Source organism: Monocercomonoides exilis (genome assembly GCF_001643675.1).
Source record: "Monocercomonoides exilis strain PA203 chromosome Unknown scaffold65-413564, whole genome shotgun sequence".
NCBI classification, from domain to species: Eukaryota; Preaxostyla; order Oxymonadida; family Polymastigidae; genus Monocercomonoides; species Monocercomonoides exilis.
In genome coordinates this window covers 1-22,260 of record NW_027150610.1, presented here as the reverse complement: position 1 = coordinate 22,260, position 22,260 = coordinate 1, and the positions used below count along the sequence as shown (strand labels likewise).

The window sequence follows — 22,260 nt, the reverse complement described above, 5'->3', positions numbered from 1 at the left end:
TTTTTAAAGAACGCTTCCTTTGAAATGTTCAAAAATATGTTTCCATTTTGCAATTTTATTCGATTTATTAACTATCACAAACTTCAAAAACACATCAAATTTGCAGAATAAAAACGAACACAGATGCATCAACAAATTACTGGAAAATGGAGTTTTTGCTTTTGGAGAAGCTTTTAAGTTTGCAAATTTTCATTTCTGAGACAAAAGTAATGAAGTTTACGTTTTTTTGACTTTTTTTAAAAGAATTCTTTCAAGAGCTGGAGCATTGCACTGAAATTGACCAGAAACAGAAAATCCTTGAAATGAATGAACAGGTGGATGCTATGAATAAAGATGAATTTGAATCAATTTTTTCAATAGACTTTTTCAATGAAATGGATAAAATGATTTTAGAAAAGAATATATCAATTCGAAATGCTATTTTTACACTGAAGAATGTTGGATTTTGCAACATGCTAAAAGGAATTCATATTTACAGCTTCGAGAAATCTTCATTGATCAAAAGAATTGAGAAGATGATTGAGGAAGAACAGAAGAATAAAGAGAAAAGAAACGAAAATCTTCTTGACAATCTTTGTGAATGCTATATTTTTCTTAGCATTGGCTTCTCATCTGAATTACTTTCAATTTGTGTTTCTTGCCTTCTGAAGGTTGCCTTGAACATAATGGTAAATGAGGAGGTTCAAAAAGAAGTGGAAATGACCTTGCTGGCATTGGGTAACATTTGGCAGTGGAATGTATGATTTGTTAATTGATTAATTTATTGAATTGTTTTTGCTTCATTTATTGTTTCTTTTTTGCTTTTGAACAGAAAGTTAATAAAGAACAATATTTGATTGAGATAAAATCGATTATCCAGCATCATCAGGAGCATCACAACCTGACGCGTATTGGTTATCAATCTGCTTGGGAGTTTTTAATAAAAAGATTTTCCAAAGAGAAAATGTTGGAAGATGTGATTGAGAAAGAACTCCATTTCGTGAGAGAAGCAAGAAGAGAACTGGAATAACTGTTAAAGAGTGTGGATTGGAAGAGGAAAGACGAGGAGAAAGAAAAAGGAAAAGAAACGAAAGAAGAGCTCGTTTTGAAGAGATGGATCAATACATTGTATTTATATTTTTGCAGCTGTCGATCAAGAAATGAAGAATTTGCTGAGCTTATCAGTAGCGTTGTTCAGGTATTTCGAGCAGCAAAGGATAAATTCATCGAAATAAGCAGGAAATGCATTTATTTACTTTACATAACTGCAGAAAACAGAACTGTGAAGATTGATTACTTGCAGAAAAACGAAGCTGCTAATTCTGTTTTGGAGGAGTTTTAGCAACCAACATTGAATGACAGAATTATATGTGAAAGTTTAACATTTTTTATTACTATTTCAATGCGATTGAAAAGAAAGGAGAAAGACGAAATGGAAGAAGAGGAAAGGAAGGCAGCTAAAAGAAAGATATTTGAAAAGCTGGAGGAAGAAGGATACGAAGATGCAACCGCAACTTTTTATGAAAGATTGGATTTTCTAAACAAAAAATATTATATTGAAAAATTATCGTTTAGAATTTCTGATTATTTTGTGAATATTTGAGGGAATGATTTGTTATTAAAAATGTTACTCAAAAATCACTCATTTCTATTTTTCTATTTTTCAACCGCTTTTTCATTTTCCTGTTCGTTTTCTCCTTTTTTGGTGACTTTGGTTAAATCACAGAGTTTCATCAACCATTTTTCATGAAACTCTTCAACAGCCTTGCCACTTCCATCTTCTTCAATTCCCACGATATATGTGTGAAAACTTCAGCCACATTTCATCTTTGACTCTTTTATCTACATGAAGAACAAAGCTATTCCCAAGTGGCTCAACTTTCTAAACCAGTGTATATTCATTCCAATTGTTTTTTCAACACTTTCTCTTTTATATTGGTGCTTTTCAAGATTTCTGTTTTTCGTTTTCGACTGATAATAGTTTAAATTCAAGTGGAAAATTTTTTCGATTTATTGGCTTTGTCTTTTTCCAGCAAAATTCATGCGTTAGTTTCGAAATGACCATTAAAAAGGAGCGTTTGAATGTTGGAATATGGAGTTATTTGGTGAGATATGAAATTAATATCTTATTAATTATTAAAGGGTTTTTGGAAACTTAATCATTTTGAAATGCTCTCGAAAGAAAATACAGCGTTCTGATTGTTCATTGATCACTTCATTTCCATTTTAATATTTCGTTGTTATTCTCTTCAAAAGCAGTATACCATTTCACTTCGCAATTCTGGTTGAGTTTTAAATGTTGATGATATCACGATTCGTTAGTTGGAAATAAAAAGTTGACATTCGTGATTGACATTTTCCAATTATCATTTTGTTTTATCAACAAAATGATTTTTTTATCATGAAAAGATTAACAGGCCATTGCATCCACTAGATTCGACATGGATGAGGTGGTGGGACACAGATCCTCTCCTCGAACAAAAGTGGATTCAGTGTCTGAAGCGTCTGTGGTTGAAGTGGATGAAATGGATGGTGATGGTGATCTCTTTCTTGTTTCCTCTTCCTCTTCTGCCTTCTCTAACATCCATTGAGGAATCTTTTCTGAATCTCTCCCAAGAATGAATTCAGTGGAGCTGCTCTCAGATAGAAGAAGCTCAGATGACTCTGAGTGTCCCAAGCTTTTCTCATGCACTCTCTTTTTGATCCTCTCTTCATTTTTCTTCTCAGCCTCTCTCTCTGACCTTCTCCATTGTTCCTCAGGAGACATCTCCATCGTCATCATCTCAAATGCTTTCGGATCTTTTCTGATATTATCATTCACAATCTCTCTCAGATCTTTGTTTTCATTCTTTGCCTTCTTCCATCGAACAACAAACAAAATAAAACCAATCAGAACAACAAATAATATCACAACTAGCACAATAATAATCAACGTCCAATACGATTTCCCTTCTTTTCCTCACTCGATAATCCTTTCACTTCCTTTCGCCTTTGTTTTTCTTGCATTCTTCAGAATGAATGAATTTGTTGATGATTGTTTGTCGGTATCCGCAAACAGAATATGCACGCTCATTTCTATTTCATTTTCACAACTGCTGATCAGATCTTTTGTTGCACTCCCTTCAATTTCACTTTCCGATAAAAACCCACTTGAATCAAAATCATAATGTTCAATCTCTTTCTCTTCTCCCTTCTTCTTCACAGCTGAGAATGACAGATTGCATGGAACAAGAAGCAATCCTTTGAATGTCAGCTTCATTCTGTTTGCTTCTTCTTTTGCTTCCACTCTCTCCAGAACAGGTATGAAGAACGACGATTCCCTCTCAGATACAATCCCTTCAAAACTGCACTCTTCATTCAACATCCAAAGTGAGGAGTTATCCTTCAATCCATCTCCTCCTTTCAAACTCATCACATTCAATGCCCCTGAGTCTGAACAAATAATATTTCTTCCAATTGATGGATATCCTTCAATCGATGGATTGTTATTTATAAACTCTCCTTTCTCAATTATCACATTTCCTCCACTCATTGTTATTCCACCTTCTGGTGAATTCGAGATTGTTGCATCTTTCATAAAAACAGAACTTTTCGCAACATCCACAAGAGATCCAGACCATCTGCACATCTCTTCTTCTGCATTCAAATTCTGTTCATTTCTTTCCTTTGAACTCCCATCGAAAATGCAACTGTCCATTTTCACATCCAAACAATCCTCCACTTTCATCAATTTCCCTTTTGTGTTCTTTGAACTGACTCCACCTATTGTGCAATTTGCCAATTGCATCGTCTTTTTCATTGACAAGCAAGATATCAATGATTCTTCATTTCCTACAACTGATATATTTTCTGTATTGAAATCCTTTATTGTTAATTGTCCACATTCGTTGATATTTATCAGAGAAGTTTTAATTGTTGAATTGCAAATTGTTAATGAATCGATTACTGATGTAAGTGGTGAAGAAAAATGTAATGCAGATTCTTGAAGAATGAGATTTGATATTGCACATCCATCAAGTTGTAATTCTCCTTTTGCCATGTTGAAAATGTGAAACGGAATGTTTGGCACAGCTCCATTTCCTTCTTCATTCGATGGTTTTGAGGAGAATGAACAATTCATTATTTCAAGAATGCCTCCTTCTGGTGAGATCAGCGATTCATGTGAAGAAATGAAATCTGAATCAAACACAAAGTTCTCTCTCAGCAATGAAACTGTTCCACTTGTTGTTATCAAAGCCTCCTTTGTTCCATCAATCTCTGATTTTGCTTTAACTTCACATTAGCCTCTGCTCTTCGAACTCAGACTCATTTCCTCCAGATTTATTTCCTTTCCAATCACACTCTCTTCAACAATGAACATTTGACTAATCAGCTCCGATGTAAGATGCATCAGCCTATAATCAATCGAATCACATAGAAGGCCACATGTTCCACATTGCCTGTCATCCGATCCAACCGCACTGCTCACAACAATTGTGTCACTCTGATGGATAGTCACAAACTCAATCAGATTTGTATCTTCTTTGTGTTCACAACTATCAATTCCATATATCGCATTAATTCGTGAATAATGTCCCTCTCGAAGATCAAACTGGAATTGTCTTTCATTGATCTGAGAAGAGATGTTGAAACATTCAATGAAAATATCATTCCCCACTTTTGCTGTGTTTGAACTGAATTTCATTCCCACAAATGTGAAATTCAAATCACCTGTTTCCTTTGTTGCCAAATACACTCTTCCTCCTTTCCCACTGGTGCAGCTGCATTGACTGATTGTTGAGTCAACCATTTTCATTGATTCAGACGTACCCAATTCAAAGAATATTACCCCTCATTTTTCACTTGTTTCTGCTTTGTCTTATTTGATGTAGCTCTCCTTAACAATCAAATCTATCTTTTTCTAACTCTTCGACTTTAAAATGCCTTGTCATTTGTTGCTTATCCTAACGCCAGAAACCTTTGATTTTACAATTTCAAGATTTGTTCTAACTTCTCCTTCGTTTATCTTTGATAATTTTTTTGTTGACACTGATTTCTTGATTGATAACAAGAATAATATTATTTATCAAATTGATTTTTTTTGTTTTAATATCAATTTCTTTTCTCCGATTGTTTGAAAAAACAAACATATAAATTCCAGCTAACCATTCAATTTTAAAAAAAAGATTTTTGTGTTTTCTTTCTTTCTTTTTTTGAACATTCTCCATTTCCTCTTTAAAAATAGTTCTTATTGAGTTTTTACCATTTTTATAACAAATGAAAATTTTTTGAATTCTCTCCAACTTTATTCTTTTTGGCTATTTCAATTTATAATCGTTCTTTCGATGACCCAGAAACCGCTAATAATTTGCAAAACAGTATTTTCATAGATTTCAAGAATATTTAATGAATTATTATCATGTTTTGTCCATTATAAATTTTTTATTTTAAGAAATATTAAGGTTCAAATATTCGAGAGTTTTAATTAATATAACAGATCAGAAGCAATGTTAAATATTTTTCTTTGTTTATTTTGTATCAAATGTGCAGTTGGCCAAGAAACAAAGCAGATAGTGAAATCTGTTGAAACAGTTCCCGCGTATGGAAGCCAGATCAATCCTCGTTATTCTCCTTTCGTTCGGTTTTTTTCAAACAATGGAAAAGATTGCCTATTCGTTTATGGAGGTGTCACAAATAATGACCGAATATTTACGGATTCTTACGTCATAGAACTTCATCCTTTGCATATAGAGCGTTTGCATTTGAAATTGGAAAGAAAAAAACCATTGGTTAAGAATTTTGCTCAATTCAAAGTCAACAACACGTTTTTCATCTGGGGCGGGAAGCAAGATAGTGGATTTTCAAATAATCTTTGGGCATTTGATTTTTCATCAAAAGAATGGAAAGAAGTTGATCAAGGAGATTCAATTCCTGAAGCAAGACAATCAATGGCATACGCATCAGATGGAGAAAAACTATATATTTTTGGAGGGATCAGCGAATCTGGGCTTCTAAATGACTTGTGGGAGTTTGACATCCAAAATAATCAGTGGAAAGAATTGGAGATTGAAACTGGAGGAGTTGGTCCTGAACCATGCAGCGGTGCTGTCATGTTAGTTTCAAATGGATATGCTGTCCTTTATGGAGGAGATACAGGAGGAGATGTTGAATTTTCACTCAAAATGTTCAGAATAAAAATCGATACAATTTCTTCTCAATCTTGGAAAGAAGTGAAAATAACTGATAAGAATGGAGAACCAAGCAACATTCCAGATTTACGGACCAATTTTGGACATTCAACTTTCATTTCTTCTGATGGAGCATATTCTTACATTTTTGGTGGTTGTCCTGTCAACAAAATAAGAAATGAATTCAATTCATTGCTAATTCTTGACTGTAGCCAAGTTGTCAAAGGAGGGAGTGGATCATTAACGGCAAGATTCAAAATAATTGAACTTGACGAAACAAATAAGTCTGACGAAAAAAAGGATTTGTTTCGGGTTGATTGTGGATGTACGACTGACAAAGATGGAAATTTGTATATTTTTGGAGGAATAACGCCACAAGGGATCAATTCAGATTTAATGGTTGCAATGAAAGAGGATTTATCAATCAATCAAACAGAAAAGGAGACTCATTCAGAAAAAGCAATTGAAAGAAGAAAAAAATATTATCAAAAATTTTTTGATTACGATAATTTTTTTTCCAAACCAGAAAAGTTTTGCAATTTCAGTTCTTCACACGAATTAAACTCAGGATTATCAACAACAAACTTTAATTCATCATATATTTCATTAATCAACGTGAGTCATTATGCGCCTTCTCCACGTGTTAATCCGATTGTGGGATCTTTTAGAGATTCCATTTTTGTTTACGGTGGCCGTGATCCCATTACTGGAGAAATATTTAATGATATGTATTTGCTGTCAAATAACTATAGGCAGTGGACAGAATTTGTTCCTGAAAAGAATTCAGAAACTCCTCCAGCAAGAGAACTTGCTTCATATTGTTATGATAATGGTAGATTGTTGATCTTTGGAGGCTTGGGTCCGAATCCTAAAACAGGAAAAGTTGAGCCATCAAATGAATTGTGGGAATTTTCATTTATCACTTATTTGTGGAAGCAATTGGGAAAGAATTCATTTTACAAGCCAATTCCTGTGTGTGGAGCTGCAATGGAAATGTATATGGATTTTTTAATTGTTGTTGGAGGAAGAACAAGTTATGGAATGAATTATGGGACTTTCAGTGTTTTCATGTTTCAGAATGATCAATGGGTTGCTCAAACAGCACCATTTCCACTTTTTCGGATAAGTGCTTCTGTAATTTTCATGACAGATCCCCCTGATGAAATTAAAAATATTTCTGTTCAAAGGAACATTGATAGTAATAGAAACATGAAAGATTTTTCAACATTATTAAGTGCAGAAGAAAATCCGAACATAGGTTTCAGAAATTATTACCAACCTTCTCCAAATCTTGTTTTTCTTGGAGGAATGCTAGGAGCTTCACCATTGCATGGATATTACCGTTTGCCAATACAAAAAATTGTGCAAAAAGAAGAAATAAATTATTCAAATTATGAGTGCAATGGCGAAAAATGTAATCAAATATTTGGCAATAAAGATGGAATTGTTTTGCCACTGAATGACAGTGCTTTGATGTTTGGAGGGATGAGAGACGGAATTGCGAAGAATACTTTTAAAGTTGTCAAATTTGCTGTCAATGGAACTGCAACTGTGACAGAAGATAATGGAACAGCATTTGTCAATGGCAAGAATCTTGATGTTGTTGATGCTGGATGTGCAATTCATAAGCGAGAAGTTTTCTGCTTTGGTGGAAGAAGGATCAATGCAAATAGAACAGTCATGAATTCAGCAGTTGACTCATTACGAATTTTCAAGCTTCAAAATGATTTATTTGATTGCGCTCCAGGTTCTTATCAGGATGAAAATGGAGAATGTCAATTTTGTAAAATTGGCTATTATTCAAATGAATTCAGTAGTAAAGAGTGTGATCCATGCCCTGAAGGAACAATTGGAATATCATCAGGTTCTCAAAAATATGTGTGCATCCCAGTTTCATTTGGTCATTACACAATCAAAGATGGTTCAAACAAGACTTTTATTTTGACTTGCCCAGAAAACAAAACTTGTCCAATGGGTTCAGCATCAAGTGAATACAAACCTCCTGAAATTGATCCAAAACACTTAAGCCAGCCAGAGGTGTACAAGATTAAAGAAGGATGTGAAACATGGAAAAATGCTTTGTCATATATCATTCCAACAGGAATTGGTGCTGTTGTTGCTTTTATTCTTCTCTGCTTACCATCAAGGAAGTATTTGTGGAAATTTGATGGCTATTCGAGCAAATATACTGATTCTCTTGATCCAGACACACATAAGACAACCAAGCAGATCAAAAAGACAACATTTGGGGGATTTATTTCAATAGTGGGCTTGTTTTTTATGCTAGGTGCAATAATTTCCAACATTTTGGGAATAGCATTATTCAACATTGATGAAACGAAAACAACTGTTGATGCGATTTCGGAAGAAAACGTTGATTTGAATAGCATAAACAATTCTTTTTTCAAAGTCAATTTAACACTGATGGATTACTCAGGAGAATGTGTCAATGAATTAAGAGAGTGCTCTAGAAAATTGGGAATTGGAAAAACTGTATTTGATCCATTTGGTTTGCGTTATTTTTTTTTTATTCATTTTAATTTCTTGACTTTCTGAAAAAGGGGCAATCATTGGATCGAACAACAATAAGAATTATTCGTTCACTCCAAAATGCACTGAAGACAAATCAAACAACAATTTTTATCCACCAACGAAAAATTGTTTAATTTCAATTAATGCAAGCAATGAAGACTTCTCTGTGAACGATTTCTATTCAGCTTTCTTTTCAATGTTTTCGTTTGAAAGAAATGCAACTTGCAGAGCAATAAAAGTTTCTGCATCAATTGACTCAGCTATTCCTGCACAAAGCCGCACAAAGAAACAAGTGATTGAAAATGGTAATTATTTATCTTCAGTTGAAGAACTCACAGTCAGTGGGCATGATAGTGTTTTCAGTGGCTCAAAACCAACAAACATTACATTAGAACTTGTCAATTCCATTTTCAGGAAAGATGATTTTATAAAAAAAGGGTATGATAATAACGGACATCTTCTTAATCACATTTCTTTTATTAATGGTTCGACTGCAACTTACCATGATATGTCTTACAGTATGGGATTTGGTGTCAATATCAAACTGAAACTGGAAAAAACTGTTGTTGTCACCCAAAGATCAATGAAAGTTTCAGCAGTGATGTTTATTTCATCTCTTGGAGGATCATTTGTTTATTTTGGATATATTGGAAATGTTTTTTTACCAATATTCGAAACATTGATGAATTTCGATTGGCCATGTGGAAAAAAGATAAAGAAAAAGGTGACAACAGTGTTTCATGACTCATCAAAAAAGAACAAAAAGACGAAAACAAGTGATGAATACATGGAAGAGCTAAAAACAATAATTGATGAACCACTTTCTTCAAGTTTCTTGTAATTTTTTAGAATCTTTTCATTCAAATGAACTTTCCTAAAATCAATAATTCACACTTTTGTAAGCATTGATAGGAAAAACTTTTTATTCATTTGCATAAACAAGAAATAATAATAATGTGGTTAAACTTTAACTTCTGACCTCTTTTTTACCCCCACCCATTTTTTTTTTTGGAGCTGGCTACGGCTTGATACAAGCTCTTATTCAACAAAAAATGGCTAGACATGTTTATATTAATATATTTAACTTATGCAAAATAAATTTTTTTTCAAATTTTTTTCACTCGGAGATCTCGTAGTTTTTTAATTCTTTTTTTGATTTGAAGAGAAAATATTCTTGCTTCCTTCTTTTCTATTATTGAGAGAATGCTATAATTGGGAGAACGATTATCTCATTATGAACTATCCTCTTTTCCTTTGTCTTTCTTCTCCAATTCCATCTTCATCTGTGCTCTTGTTCTGATAACAAATTTGTTTTTTTGTTCTTTGACCCATTCGCCAGACTTCCAACCCTTCTCTTTCCTGGTAGCTTCATTCAATTCTTCACCGTTCTTATTTTCTTTGGTGTCTTCAGGCTCTTCGGTCTTGTCTGGTTTTGGTATAGGTGTAAATTGCGCCATTTTTAGTTTGCATTTTTTCAAAATTTGAATATTATTGTGTTAATCCACTCAATTTAACTAAGCGATTCAAGGAGGGAAATTTCAAAATTCTATTAAAAATATTCTCTCTGAAATTCAAAAATTTGGACACCCATCATATTTTTATTTTAATCATATGGGTAATTATTATTGAAATCATAACTTTTTTCGGGTTAGGGTTAAGTAATAAGCGAAGCGTTGTGTAGGAAACTCATTTTTGTGTTATTTATAATCCTTTGTATCCATTACATATCAATATTATATAATTTATTCTGATATCTTTCGAATAGTCTAAAAATTTTAAAAAAATTGTTTTTTTTATCTGAGAAAAATGATCAAAAAATATGTAATAAAATATTTGCGCTTTCAAAAAATGTCGATGGAAGTTGAATTCAGCTCATCTGTTGCCAATTCTATCACTGATGAAATTTTGGATGCAAATGAAAACTCCATGTTTTCAAATGATACTGAAAATTACATTGTTTGGTTTTATTTGATAAAATTTTTTTATTTTTGTTGATTTTTTATTATAGAGAACTATTGAAGAAAAAAAAATCAAGGACAAACACGAACAATCCAATAACTTTACCGAAAATGTTTGTTTTTTCATTTCTAATTTTGTTTTTCTTTTATTATTTTTATTAGACATTTTTGACTCCACCGACTCAAATTCGCACACTTTCAGATAATTTTGATGAAAATGAATTTATCAGAAGGGAAGAAGTGTGCGAAAGAATGATGTCGTTTATGAAGGAATTCCTTTCTCCATCACAAAACACTCATCACTGTTCTTCATCTTCAAATTGCACTCCAACTTCTTCAATTCCATCAATTCATAAAGTTTCGTTGCATAAAAAAAGTTCATCTAAAAAATTTCTCTCTTCAGATTCGACAAGAACACCATCGATAACTCACATTCTTCCTTCAGTTAAATATTCTTCGAAAAAAAGCAAATCCGACAAATACAACGATGCAATTGATTATTCAGAATCAGAAGAAATAACAAGTGAAGATTCTGACGGTGATGAATATGATGAAGAGGATGATAATCTAATGGTTGAAGAGGAAGAATCTGATGAAGGAGAAATTAAAATGAAAAAGTTAAATAATAATGAAATAAAAGACATCTTGGAAAGCACGAAAGATGCTGCCAAATATTTGAGAAATGATCGTCAATTCCTCAGCGAAAAAGCAGATGCTCTCAACAGCTTGTCTTCTCCCTCAAAAACTCCTGCTCGTTCTTCGCCCCCTCCCACATCCTTCTCCGAACTATTTCAAACATCTTCAACAGATGTCTCTCCAAATTCTCTCTCTTCCTCTCTTTCAGCATCGTCCATTATTCCTTCCTCCTCTCTCTACTTTCATCCCACTCGAATGGATGAAGCAGTGAGCAGAGTCAGCAAGGAAAAAGCCAAGAAATATTTGAACGTTGAATCGATTTGGTCCGATGCTACCAAACAGAAACATTCTTGGGTGAACCGCTTGCTGACAATATGGGCTGAAAAAGTGGAAATCGAACCGTGGCCGTTACATCACGAAGCAGCGAGAGGGTTCGTTTTGTTTTGTGGGAAAGAGTGCCACTACCCTCTTTCCTCTATTCGATACGTAATCATTCCATCACTTAAAAGAATTAACATTATAAAAAGAGGAAAAAGACTTAGTTCAAACACTTATCATTCTTTGAAAGATGCAGTGAGATGTTTAAAATATAGCAGTGAAGTGGAGAAAACTGTAACAAAAAAAGAACCTGCTGTACTCCAGGATGTGAAAAGAATTGTTCATTTCATTCCAAATACAATGCTCGACAAGGCTTTAGAATCATCGCTCTTCCTCGTCGCTGTGCACACAGGGGCTCGTGCCATCACGCTTTCCAGTGTTAAACTTTCAGATATCAAGCAAGTTGTGAGATCCAAATTCACCAATAAATTACTGTGCACCATCCAATTCAACAGAACAAAAGCATCGCACAACTGGGGCCACAAGGTCACGATCGAAGGAAATGAAGACGAAGAGAATGATGAAGATCCAGTCTATTGGCTCTCGTTATATGTATATCAAAAAACAGGAATCAGACTTTCAGATTGGAATAATGCTAAAGAAAAAGCAAACCTAAATCAACTCGTGTGGCCACTGAGCACCGACAGCATGAGGGAGCGATTTAAAAGCAGAGCGGAAGCTGCAGGATATCCACGACATCTGTTTTGTTTCCATTCACTACGAAGCGGTTTCATATGCACCGCTCTTATCGCTGCGAACAAAGACAATGAAACCCAACGAGCAGTCATGGAAAAAACAGCCTTTGTTGCTGGCTGGCAACAGTGTCGACTTTCGCAATGCACTTACATCAAAGAAGCCGTGAAGAGAGCCATGGTTGCATCAAGACTTATAACAACCAATGATGATAGAAACCAAACTGTGTTCGATGAAACACTATTGGAGTTGGAAGTGTTTCATGGTGTTTCATTTAAGGAAAATGTGAAGAAAGAGAAAACCCCAATGGAGAAGTTTTCAGAGTTAGTGAAAAGAAGAATGAGTGAGTATTATGGAGAGTTGATTGTGGAGGAAGCGAAAAGAGAGAGGTACATTAGAAACGGTTCAAAGAAGTTAGTTGAAGAAAATGAAGAATTGATGATGGTTGCAGAATACAGAATGAAAGAAATTAATGAAAAGAAGGAAGAAGAACAAAGAAAGACAGACCTTTATTCTGTTGCTTCAACGGTTGCCAACATGTTCATACAAGATCAACTCCTTGTGCAAGGCAAGACTCCAGAAGAAATGGCAACAATGATATGCGACATGGCTGAGAGCTGCACATCAAAGGCGCCGGTTAGAAAGTACAACCATAAGGTTGATCATATGTCACATTTAACAGTGAAAGAGAGAAGAAAGAAGGAGAGAGAAGAAGCGATAAAAGATAGAGAAAGAAATGAAAAAAATAACATTAGAAGAATTCGATGGAAGAAAGAGGATGATGACAAACTAATTCAGCTCTTTAATGAAGGAAAAAGGGCATCCGAAATGATGAAGTTGTTTCCCTTTCGAAATCGTCAGCACATCGATGACCATCTTCAGGTTCTTCTGAAGAAGGGGAAGATTGAAAAACCTAAACCTCTTCCACTAAAGGATATAATAGAAAAAGCAAAACAAAGTCAAACAAATGAAATAAAGAAAAAGACATACAAGAAAAGAAAGCCTGTCAACATGGAAGATGAGTGGGGATGTGGTGAAGAAAAGGCAACAAAGAGGAAGAGAAGAGAAGAAGAAGAAGAAGAAGAAGAGATTGACGAGGCTGAAACAGAAATGATGATAAAGAAGATGAAGAGTACAAAGAAGAGCAAGAGGTTGAAGAGGAGTGAGGATGGGAGTGAATGGGTAAGAGTCGAGGATGATTCAGATGAAGACGTTCAATGTTTGTAAGTTTGGAGGCAGGTTATTAATGAAATGTTTTTCCACATCACCATACACCAATATAACAACGTATTATTATTTAAAACTATTAACTTTCTTTAAAAGAAAAACAAAAACAAACCTTTTTTATATCGCATCACATTCAATGAATGTCCATCCGCAACATTGTCTCGTTATTGTTTCATCCATGATATCCAATCTATTGTGTCATAACAACATTATAACAAAGTTTAAAAGTTTAAAAATGTTATTATTAGTATTTATAAAAGTTAGTTATAATAAAAAAAAACACAATAAAAACATCATATATATCGTTATATAAACATATAACATAAAATACAGCAACATAGTTAGTCAAAAACGTAAATAAAAATGAAAAATTAAAAAACAAATCAAAAACCAAAAATTGAGTCAAAATAACACATTATGGGTCAAGAGTTATTCAGAAAAATAAAAAAGATCAAAGGTTATTCAGTCAAAAAAAAATTCCAATAAAAAATCATTTCATTTTCAATGAATACAATTATTGGAGAAAAAATAAACACAGAAACAAATAGTTTATATGCCACAGAACAACATACCAGGTTATCAGCAGTCAATGTAGTCGATGAACCGAAAAAACTGTGTCATCTGATTTTTGATCAACTAACTTCATTCTTAAAACGATATAAAAGAGCAAATGACAATTATTTTGAAGGCAGAATGAAAACAAACTTTGAAATGCATTTACTTCTGTGATGAATTTTGTGATTTCATTTCTTCTCAACGAATATACAACTATCTGAAAATGATGAAAGTTTGTTTAATAAAAAGGGATAAAACTCAATTGATAACTTGAAAAATGCAAACAGCAATAATTATTTTCATCAATACTGATGTTATTGAGTGCCATTCATCAGCATGCAAAGAAAAAGAAACATTCATGTAGTTGAAGCAAATATCGATTTATGGAAATGATCAAAAGGCAGAAAAATGTTTCAATAAATGTTCGCATCATATGTCCAAGTTTAACATTTATTTCAAATGGTTGTGCGAAAATGTGTGTAGATTTGTTCCTTTTTATTTTATTGAAGATTTTTTTATCATTTTTCATTGAAACAGACAATATAATTGGAAGAAAGTTTATTTTGCATCACAGAAAATTATTGGATAATTGCAGGTTCGTGCATTGATATTTTCATCTTCAAATAAAGAATGTTTCTCAAATTTTATATCATTTTGCTGTTTGAATAGTTATCAATGAAAAGGCTTTCGGATGTTCACTAGTTCCTCTGCAAATGAAATTGATTTTGAAGCGAATATAGTCTGTGTGATGAGTGATGATACATTTTATTATTTTTGTCATGAAGGGTTTTCAATTTTTCTTTTTTGTTTGTTTGTTAGCAATGATCAATTGTTTCAACATTTTTGTGAAGACCTGAACGTTGCCGAATGAAAGCTTCAACGTAATATGCATGTTTTGCGATTAATTTGTGCAGTTGTTCAATATCACAACAATCTGACAATGTTGTTTATCTCTTAATCGGCAAAATGAAGATAAACAGTTTTGAATGAAAAGAACATGGTTTGGAGTTATATTTTGTGTTGAATTAGATAAAATTTGATTGCTTATTGATTAAACAGGATAATTAAAGATGAATCCAATGCATTGGAAGAGGATTTTTCAAATGATTGACAATTGAAGAAAATTATATTCTTTGTGATTTTTTCTTTTGTTGATCCAACAATGGTATAACCTGAAACAAAAAGAAGAAGATATCTTGCATTTTTATCTGATAGAAACAAATATCTGATCGATAATGTTGAAAAAGACGAGAGGTTTGATGAATTTATTTTATTTTTCCATTGATTTCTTTGTTTTTGATAAATAAAATGTGTCATGAAGCAAATTATGTTGATCAATCATTTTCTTGTAGCGTGCGAGAAGTTTGAAAATAGAATTACGACATTTTCTGTACATATTGCACATTGTTCTTCAAATAAATATAGAATCTTCGATGGAATGCCAAAAGCTGAGCAGCCGAAAAGGATTAATGAATGGAATTTTCTTTTTTCAAACAGAGATGACTTATTATTGTTGAAGAAATGAAATTTCACAGTTTGAATTATTTGATGTTTGAACAGATATTTGCTATTTCATTACTTGAACATTTTTTTGTTTTCATTTTTGTGAAAAGGAATTATGAAACTCCTTTTTTGCAGTACTGATGAATCGCAATTTCAATATAATGCTTGAAAGACATGACAAACTGGGATGAAATGATGAACATAGAGGTATTTCCATTTCTATTAATTCTTTTTTTGAATGAATTTATAATTTCAGTGAAACAAAATCAGAACAGTTGAGATCATTGATAGAAATGGTATAATTTTTATATTTGCAAAGTACAGAATTAAAGGAACAAAGCAGATTGAGAATATTTTTGTGTGCTTTTTTCAATTTATTGTCTGAGAGATAAATAAATTCATTTTCTTTAATTCAAGATCGTTTAAGCAATTTCTGTCTATTTAATGAAATAAACTGTCATTCATTTTACAGCTTTACTGGAACATTAAATAAAGTATTAGTGAGCTTCAAAAGTTATCAGTGTTCTTTATTATTTACGGATAAATATATTTTCAAATTGAATTTTTATTTTGATCAATGAAAGATTTTGCATTTATCGAAACAAAAGATTCAAATTAATGAAGTTTGTATTGATTATTTCTTTGATTAATTTGAATATATGCTGTTATGAATGTTGATCATTCTTTAATTTCATTGAAAAATATGAGAAAAGTTAAATGTATCATTCTGCGTTTGTTTGTTGCAAATACAAAATGAAACATTTAATATTTTTGTTTTCAATGAATCATTTATGAAATGAAATGAAAACGTGCGGATGGAAGTTTGAAAAAGCGAAGATCGGAAGCGGCGAGTTGGCAACAATGATGGAAATGAAGTTTAATAGAAGATTAATTATGCGATCAGCATGCACGCAAATGTTTGATGTTGATTAATTATCCTTTGTGAATTTTAATTTCAGATTTTCGTTACTTAGCAACACATGAATAAGTAATAAAACAGATCTTGGAAAACAATGAATGCAATGATGTGCAAAGTGATGCAAACGATTATATATTATGCTGCGAGCGTGGAATGCATGCCATCAAGTGTGATCAACGTGAAAGAATGTTGCTGATTAAGTTTTGCAAAGCAGATACGAAAATCTGTAAAATCAGTTAATTATAAATTTAAATATGGTAATTTTGATATTTATAAATAAAAAAATAAAAAAATTTAAACATACAAAAATTTAAACAAAAATTAAAAATTAAAAATTAAAAATTAAAAACTAATAGCGCTCCCCTAAGCTCGACGAGCAAAAGTCTAAGGAGCGAGCACGAAATGCGAGCGAAGTGAGCATTTTGTGCGAAGCGACGTGACTTCGGCTCGGAGAGGGTGGGGAGCGCCTTGCAACGCCCTCCGATCACTCTCTCCCCATTCACACACACTCTGTTATTGTTTTGAGGTGTAGGTTTTTGTGATATTTCGGCTGAGAAGGTCTTTTCCCTCTGAAAGGGCCCTCTCACCCGAAATATCACTCAACACCAATTATTCTCAAAACTTCTTTTTCGATAAAAATTACAAAATTTGTACTAATAGCCCCCTGGCTCCTGTGGCCTGCACAGCAGGCCACACCACTCACCGCGCCCTCCCCGCCCCGCAAAAAATATTATGAAAAATTCGGTTAAACAGGGAAAATGACTGAGAAAGGCCTAGGGCAGCGCGCAGCGCGTTCCTTCCGGCTCGGAGAGGGTGGGGAGCGCCTTGCAACGCCCTCCGATCACTCTCTCCCCCATTCACACACACTCTGTTATTGTTTTGAGTGTAGGTTTTGTGATATTTCGGCTGAGAAGGTCTTTTCCCTCTGAAAGGGCCCTCTCACCCGAAATATCACTCAACACCAATTATTCTCAAAACTTCTTTTTCGATAAAAATTACAAAATTTGTACTAATAGCCCCCTGAGCTCCTGTGGCCTGCACAGCAGGCCACACCACTCACCGCGCCCTCCCCGCCCCGCAAAAAATATTATGAAAAATTCGGTTAAACAGGGAAAATGACTGAGAAAGGCCTAGGGCAGCGCGCAGCGCGTTCCTTCCGGCTCGGAGAGGGTGGGGAGCGCCTTGCAACGCCCTCCGATCACTCTCTCCCCCATTCACACACACTCTGTTATTGTTTTGAGTGTAGGTTTTTGTGATATTTCGGCTGAGAAGGTCTTTTCCCTCTGAAAGGGCCCTCTCACCCGAAATATCACTCAACACCAATTATTCTCAAAACTTCTTTTTCGATAAAAATTACAAAATTTGTACTAATAGCCCCTGAGCTCCTGTGGCCTGCACAGCAGGCCACACCACTCACCGCGCCCTCCCCGCCCCGCAAAAAAATATTATGAAAAATTCGGTTAAACAGGGAAAATGACTGAGAAAGGCCTAGGGCAGCGCGCAGCGCGTTCCTTCCGGCTCGGAGAGGGTGGGGAGCGCCTTGCAACGCCCTCCGATCACTCTCTCCCCCATTCACACACACTCTGTTATTGTTTTGAGTGTAGGTTTTGTGATATTTCGGCTGAGAAGGTCTTTTCCCTCTGAAAGGGCCCTCTCACCCGAAATATCACTCAACACCAATTATTCTCAAAACTTCTTTTTCGATAAAAATTACAAAATTTGTACTAATAGCCCCCTGAGCTCCTGTGGCCTGCACAGCAGGCCACACCACTCACCGCGCCCTCCCCGCCCCGCAAAAAAATATTATGAAAAATTCGGTTAAACAGGGAAAATGACTGAGAAAGGCCTAGGGCAGCGCGCAGCGTTCCTTCCGGCTCGGAGAGGGTGGGGAGCGCCTTGCAACGCCCTCCGATCACTCTCTCCCCCATTCACACACACTCTGTTATTGTTTTGAGTGTAGGTTTTGTGATATTTCGGCTGAGAAGGTCTTTTCCCTCTGAAAGGGCCCTCTCACCCGAAATATCACTCAACACCAATTATTCTCAAAACTTCTTTTTCGATAAAAATTACAAAATTTGTACTAATAGCCCCCTGGCTCCTGTGGCCTGCACAGCAGGCCACACCACTCACCGCGCCCTCCCGCCCCGCAAAAAATATTATGAAAAATTCGGTTAAACAGGGAAAATGACTGAGAAAGGCCTAGGGCAGCGCGCAGCGCGTTCCTTCCGGCTCGGAGAGGGTGGGGAGCGCCTTGCAACGCCCTCCGATCACTCTCTCCCCCATTCACACACACTCTGTTATTGTTTTTGAGGTGTAGGTTTTTGTGATATTTCGGCTGAGAAGGTCTTTTCCCTCTGAAAGGGCCCTCTCACCCGAAATATCACTCAACACCAATTATTCTCAAAACTTCTTTTCGATAAAAATTACAAAATTTGTACTAATAGCCCCCTGAGCTCCTGTGGCCTGCACAGCAGGCCACACCACTCACCGCGCCCTCCCCGCCCCCGCAAAAAAAAAATATTATGAAAAATTCGGTTAAACAGGGAAAATGACTGAGAAAGGCCTAGGGCAGCGCGCAGCGCGTTCCTTCCGGCTCGGAGAGGGTGGGGAGCGCCTTGCAACGCCCTCCGATCACTCTCTCCCCCATTCACACACACTCTGTTATTGTTTTGAGTGTAGGTTTTGTGATATTTCGGCTGAGAAGGTCTTTTCCCTCTGAAAGGGCCCTCTCACCCGAAATATCACTCAACACCAATTATTCTCAAAACTTCTTTTTCGATAAAAATTACAAAATTTGTACTAATAGCCCCCTGGCTCCTGTGGCCTGCACAGCAGGCCACACCACTCACCGCGCCCTCCCCGCCCCGCAAAAAAATATTATGAAAAATTCGGTTAAACAGGGAAAATGACTGAGAAAGGCCTAGGGCAGCGCGCAGCGCGTTCCTTCCGGCTCGGAGAGGGTGGGGAGCGCCTTGCAACGCCCTCCGATCACTCTCTCCCCATTCACACACACTCTGTTATTGTTTTGAGTGTAGGTTTTTGTGATATTTCGGCTGAGAAGGTCTTTTCCCTCTGAAAGGGCCCTCTCACCCGAAATATCACTCAACACCTAATTATTCTCAAAACTTCTTTTTCGATAAAAATTACAAAATTTGTACTAATAGCCCCCTGGCTCCTGTGGCCTGCACAGCAGGCCACACCACTCACCGCGCCCTCCCCGCCCCGCAAAAAATATTATGAAAAATTCGGTTAAACAGGGAAAATGACTGAGAAAGGCCTAGGGCAGCGCGCAGCGCGTTCCTTCCGGCTCGGAGAGGGTGGGGAGCGCCTTGCAACGCCCTCCGATCACTCTCTCCCCCATTCACACACACTCTGTTATTGTTTTGAGTGTAGGTTTTTGTGATATTTCGGCTGAGAAGGTCTTTTCCCTCTGAAAGGGCCCTCTCACCCGAAATATCACTCAACACCAATTATTCTCAAAACTTCTTTTCGATAAAAATTACAAAATTTGTACTAATAGCCCCCTGGCTCCTGTGGCCTGCACAGCAGGCCACACCACTCACCGCGCCCTCCCCGCCCCGCAAAAAATATTATGAAAAATTCGGTTAAACAGGGAAAATGACTGAGAAAGGCCTAGGGCAGCGCGCAGCGTTCCTTCCGGCTCGGAGAGGGTGGGGAGCGCCTTGCAACGCCCTCCGATCACTCTCTCCCCATTCACACACACTCTGTTATTGTTTTGAGTGTAGGTTTTGTGATATTTCGGCTGAGAAGGTCTTTTCCCTCTGAAAGGGCCCTCTCACCCGAAATATCACTCAACACCTAATTATTCTCAAAACTTCTTTTCGATAAAAATTACAAAATTTGTACTAATAGCCCCCTGGCTCCTGTGGCCTGCACAGCAGGCCACACCACTCACCGCGCCCTCCCCGCCCCGCAAAAAAATATTATGAAAAATTCGGTTAAACAGGGAAAATGACTGAGAAAGGCCTAGGGCAGCGCGCAGCGCGTTCCTTCCGGCTCGGAGAGGGTGGGGAGCGCCTTGCAACGCCCTCCGATCACTCTCTCCCCATTCACACACACTCTGTTATTGTTTTGAGTGTAGGTTTTGTGATATTTCGGCTGAGAAGGTCTTTTCCCTCTGAAAGGGCCTCTCACGAAATATCACTCAACACCTAATTATTCTCAAAACTTCTTTTTCGATAAAAATTACAAAATTTGTACTAATAGCCCCCTGGCTCCTGTGGCCTGCACAGCAGGCCACACCACTCACCGCGCCCTCCCGCCCCGCAAAAAAATATTATGAAAAATTCGGTTAAACAGGAAAATGACTGAGAAAGGCCTAGGGCAGCGCGCAGCGTTCCTTCCGGCTCGGAGAGGGTGGGGAGCGCCTTGCAACGCCCTCCGATCACTCTCTCCCCCATTCACACACACTCTGTTATTGTTTTGAGTGTAGGTTTTGTGATATTTCGGCTGAGAAGGTCTTTTCCCTCTGAAAGGGCCCTCTCACCCGAAATATCACTCAACACCAATTATTCTCAAAACTTCTTTTTCGATAAAAATTACAAAATTTGTACTAATAGCCCCCTGGCTCCTGTGGCCTGCAGCGAGCCACACCACTCACCGCGCCCTCCCCGCCCCGCAAAAATATTATGAAAAATTCGGTTAAACAGGAAAATGACTGAGAAAGGCCTAGGGCAGCGCGCAGCGCGTTCCTTCCGGCTCGGAGAGGGTGGGGAGCGCCTTGCAACGCCCTCCGATCACTCTCTCCCCCATTCACACACTCTGTTATTGTTTTGAGTGTAGGTTTTGTGATATTTCGGCTGAGAAGGTCTTTTCCTCTGAAAGGGCCCTCTCACGAAATATCACTCAACACCAATTATTCTCAAAACTTCTTTTTCGATAAAAATTACAAAATTTGTACTAATAGCCCCCTGGCTCCTGTGGCCTGCACGTAGGCCACACTAACACCGCGCCCTCCCCGCCCCGCAAAAAAATATTATGAAAAATTCGGTTAAACAGGAAAATGACTGAGAAAGGCCTAGGGCAGCGCGCAGCGTTCCTTCCGGCTCGGAGAGGGTGGGGAGCGCCTTGCAACGCCCTCCGATCACTCTCTCCCCCATTCACACACACTCTGTTATTGTTTTGAGTGTAGGTTTTTGTGATATTTCGGCTGAGAAGGTCTTTTCCCTCTGAAAGGGCCCTCTCACCCGAAATATCACTCAACACAATTATTCTCAAAACTTCTTTTTCGATAAAAATTACAAAATTTGTACTAATAGCCCCCTGGCTCCTGTGGCCTGCACAGCAGGCCACACCTCACCGCCCTCCCCGCCCCGCAAAAAAATATTATGAAAAATTCGGTTAAACAGGGAAAATGACTGAGAAAGGCCTAGGGCAGCGCGCAGCGCGTTCCTTCCGGCTCGGAGAGGGTGGGGAGCGCCTTGCAACGCCCTCCGATCACTCTCCATTCACACACTCTGTTATTGTTTTGAGTGTAGGTTTTTGTGATATTTCGAGAAGGTCTTTTCCCTCTGAAAGGGCCCTCTCACGAAATATCACTCAACACCAATTATTCTCAAAACTTCTTTTTCGATAAAAATTACAAAATTTGTACTAATAGCCCCCTGGCTCCTGTGGCCTGCAGCGGAGCCACACCACTCACCGCGCCCTCCCCGCCCCGCAAAAATATTATGAAAAATTCGGTTAAACAGGG

At 36.7% G+C, this 22,260-nt stretch overlaps 5 protein-coding genes across 5 annotated transcripts; 3 read left to right on the top strand and 2 right to left on the bottom strand.

The window, feature by feature from the left end:
* Window positions 1-665: 665 nt before the first annotated feature.
* On the top strand, window positions 666-1,009 carry MONOS_14068 (uncharacterized protein; the record flags this gene model as incomplete). The annotated part of the gene is made up of 2 exons (XM_067866837.1): window positions 666-737; window positions 812-1,009. 2 exons carry the CDS (start codon window positions 666-668, stop codon window positions 1,007-1,009), a joined length of 270 nt encoding a protein of 89 aa, XP_067719143.1.
* A 1,380-nt stretch (window positions 1,010-2,389) lies between these two features.
* On the bottom strand, window positions 2,390-4,768 carry MONOS_14069 (uncharacterized protein; the record flags this gene model as incomplete). Its single annotated transcript, XM_067866838.1, has 4 exons — window positions 2,390-2,892; window positions 3,130-4,236; window positions 4,321-4,514; window positions 4,572-4,768. 4 exons carry the CDS (start codon window positions 4,766-4,768, stop codon window positions 2,390-2,392), a joined length of 2,001 nt encoding a protein of 666 aa, XP_067719142.1.
* A 791-nt stretch (window positions 4,769-5,559) lies between these two features.
* On the top strand, window positions 5,560-9,519 carry MONOS_14070 (uncharacterized protein; the record flags this gene model as incomplete). The annotated part of the gene is made up of 4 exons (XM_067866840.1): window positions 5,560-5,599; window positions 5,689-8,433; window positions 8,557-8,655; window positions 8,708-9,519. The coding sequence occupies 4 exons, from the start codon at window positions 5,560-5,562 to the stop codon at window positions 9,517-9,519; spliced, it is 3,696 nt and encodes a 1,231-aa protein (XP_067719141.1).
* A 391-nt stretch (window positions 9,520-9,910) lies between these two features.
* On the bottom strand, window positions 9,911-10,135 carry MONOS_14071 (uncharacterized protein; the record flags this gene model as incomplete). The annotated part of the gene is made up of 1 exon (XM_067866841.1): window positions 9,911-10,135. One exon carries the CDS (start codon window positions 10,133-10,135, stop codon window positions 9,911-9,913), a length of 225 nt encoding a protein of 74 aa, XP_067719140.1.
* Window positions 10,136-10,526: 391 nt separating this feature from the next.
* MONOS_14072 (uncharacterized protein) lies at window positions 10,527-13,028 on the top strand (the record flags this gene model as incomplete). Its single annotated transcript, XM_067866842.1, has 4 exons — window positions 10,527-10,634; window positions 10,687-10,749; window positions 10,799-12,979; window positions 13,026-13,028. 4 exons carry the CDS (start codon window positions 10,527-10,529, stop codon window positions 13,026-13,028), a joined length of 2,355 nt encoding a protein of 784 aa, XP_067719139.1.
* Between the last annotated feature and the right edge of the window lie 9,232 nt (window positions 13,029-22,260).